Below are 2,543 nucleotides of genomic sequence, written 5' to 3' on the forward strand. Positions count from 1 at the left end.
CGAAAGCGAGAACCACATTATAGCGACCACGAGGAGGTTACCCCATGTGACTCTACCCTCCCTAGCAACCGTGCCAATTTGGTTGCTAAGGAGACCTAACTGGAGTCACTCAGCAGGCCTTGGATTCAAACTCGCGACTCCAGGGGTGGTAGTCAACGTCAATACTCGCTGAGCCACCCAGACCCCCTAGTGCGACCAGTGTAGTCTGATTTCTGCCTTGCTCGAATCATTGCATTCCAGTTATGCACATTTTCCCATCATATATCAGTTATGAGAGCATTTGTGATAAACATTTTATTGCGATTAAAATATGTCAGGTTATATCAGGCTAGACATTAATTTGTTATAAAATAAACAAGTAACTTAAAGCTAGCAATTTGAAATAATCTTCGTTACAATGGTCAACAAAGTAAAGAATGAACGTTTGCAGGACATGACTATACCGCAAAATAGTGTTGTCAAAAGTGCCGACTAAGGTACCAAGTCGGTACTGACATTTAAAAAAATATGACGCTTTGGGCGCTGTTGAGCGCAATCGTAAACACCTCTGATTGGCCATTGTGTTCAAGCGCTCATCGGATATGTCTGTGATTGGCTACAATGGTCAACGCACGGGAGCGTTTGAGAGCACACGGAAGTGTTTGAAAGTTTTTTTTAAAAACGGGAGTGGGAGCTTTTGAAAGCACAAGCAGCCGTCTATCAGCGGACCGGTCCTGCTTTCAAACGCTCCCGTGTGTATCGGTGCAAGCGCTCGGTGAAGAGCGTCACTGATGTATATTTACAACTTGTTTTTGAAGCGCTGATCATTTTAGCCAATCACAGACATATCCGATGAGCGCGTGAACGCAATGGCCAATCAGAGGTGTTTACGATTCCACTCAACGGCGCTCAAAGCGTCACATTTTTTAAATTTCAGTATCGACTTGGCACCGAAGTCGGTACTTTAGACAACACTACCGCAAAATAACATCACATCTGATTTACAGTTAAAGTGTTTGTTTATCTGTGATTTATTCATTGTTTTTATTTTTTTTACAGCAGTGTTCATTCTTCTCAAATTATAGATCAGCTGCTGTTTTCTGTTTTTATGGAGTGTGTGATTCCCAAAAAGGAAAGAAAAATTACAATCTTTGTTCTCCTTAAAACCTTAACAAAAGAAAATATACAATTACAGGACAAAAAAACAATGCAGGCAAGGCTACCAATCGACTGTGAAGTAGAAAGGTCGGCTAAGGTCAAGCAGTAAACGGCCTCAAACGATGTTGAACTCGCAGACGGATGCTCTCTCATCACGGCAGTTCTCGTCCAGCCACTTTCCACTGGAAGCAGCAGAGAGAATGCCACAGTTTTCCGAACTTCTGCCATCAGGCTGCGGGGCTTTCCAGTTCTTGTAGCGAATGTTTGAGCCGGTCTGGTCCATCCACACGCCCTCCGTCTGCATGTCGTTTATGCCCAGCCAGATTTCAGCGTCCGGTCCAATGCTCTGCCGGATGTAATCGTAGAGTTGGGTGTTTTCGTCCACTGAAAGTGGAGTGCTGAGGATGCCTCCTTTGGCGATGCAGTCTTCATTGGCTGTGTGGTAGCGCTTCTTCAATGTGTCCACCAGAAAACACTTGCCGTGGATCTTGATGCCCTTTAGACAAACTAGTAAACAGAAAAGACAAATTGAGGCTCGTCTGCAGGGCGTAAAGGAGACATATAATGGACACCCGTTTGCTTTGATATGTGTAGACAGCTCATTTTTGTTTTGTCCAGATCTCTTAAAGGGACAGTACACCAGAAATGAAAACTCTCTCATTTACTCACCCGCATGCCATCCTAAATGTGTATGACTTTCTTTCTTCTGCAGAACACAAGTTCAGAATTTTTGAAGAATTTCTCAGCTCTGTAGGTCCATAGAATACAAGTCAACAGGGTACAAAACTTTGAAGGTCAAAAAAGCACATAATGGCAGCATAAAAGTAATCGATACGACTCCACTGGTTTAATCCATGTCTTCAGAAGTGATATGGTAAGTGTGGGTGAGAGACAGATCAATATTTAAGTACTTTTTACTATAAATCTCCACTTTCACTTTCACATTCTTCTTCTTTTGTTTTTGGCGATTCGCAAGCTTTGAGCATATCGCCACCTACTGGGCAGGGAGGAGGATTTATAATAACAAATTACTTAAATATTGATATGTTTCTCAACCACACCTATCATATAACTTCTGAAGACATGGATTAAACCACTGGTGTCGTATGGATGACTTTACACTGCCTTTATGTGCTTTTAGGACCTTAAAAGTTCTGGTCACCATTCACTTGCATTATATGGATCTACAGAACAGAGATATTCTTCTAAAAATCTTCATTTGTGCTCAGCAGAAGAAAGTAAGTCATACACATCTGGGATGGCATGAGGGTGAGTAAATGATGAGAGAATTTTCATTTTTGGGTGAACTGTTCCTTTAATTAAAAATGTAATTCACACAAAGCAATTACTTGAATACATTTATGATTAACATGTTTTCAATGAATGAGACATAATTAAATAGTCTC

The 2,543-nt window shown here is 41.4% G+C and overlaps 1 protein-coding gene across 1 annotated transcript in view; it reads right to left on the bottom strand.

Moving 5' to 3' along the window:
- Positions 1–279: 279 nt before the first annotated feature.
- Positions 280–2,543, bottom strand: part of clec3bb (C-type lectin domain family 3, member Bb) — a 4,676-nt gene continuing 2,412 nt past the window's right edge. The window contains exon 3 of the mRNA XM_052092794.1: positions 280–1,644. Within this exon, the coding sequence (XP_051948754.1) occupies positions 1,253–1,644 (392 nt within the window). The 3' untranslated portion in view covers positions 280–1,252. The remainder of the gene's footprint in view (positions 1,645–2,543) is intronic.

This window comes from Xyrauchen texanus, chromosome 26, assembly GCF_025860055.1.
Source record: "Xyrauchen texanus isolate HMW12.3.18 chromosome 26, RBS_HiC_50CHRs, whole genome shotgun sequence".
Classification (NCBI taxonomy): domain Eukaryota; kingdom Metazoa; phylum Chordata; class Actinopteri; order Cypriniformes; family Catostomidae; genus Xyrauchen; species Xyrauchen texanus.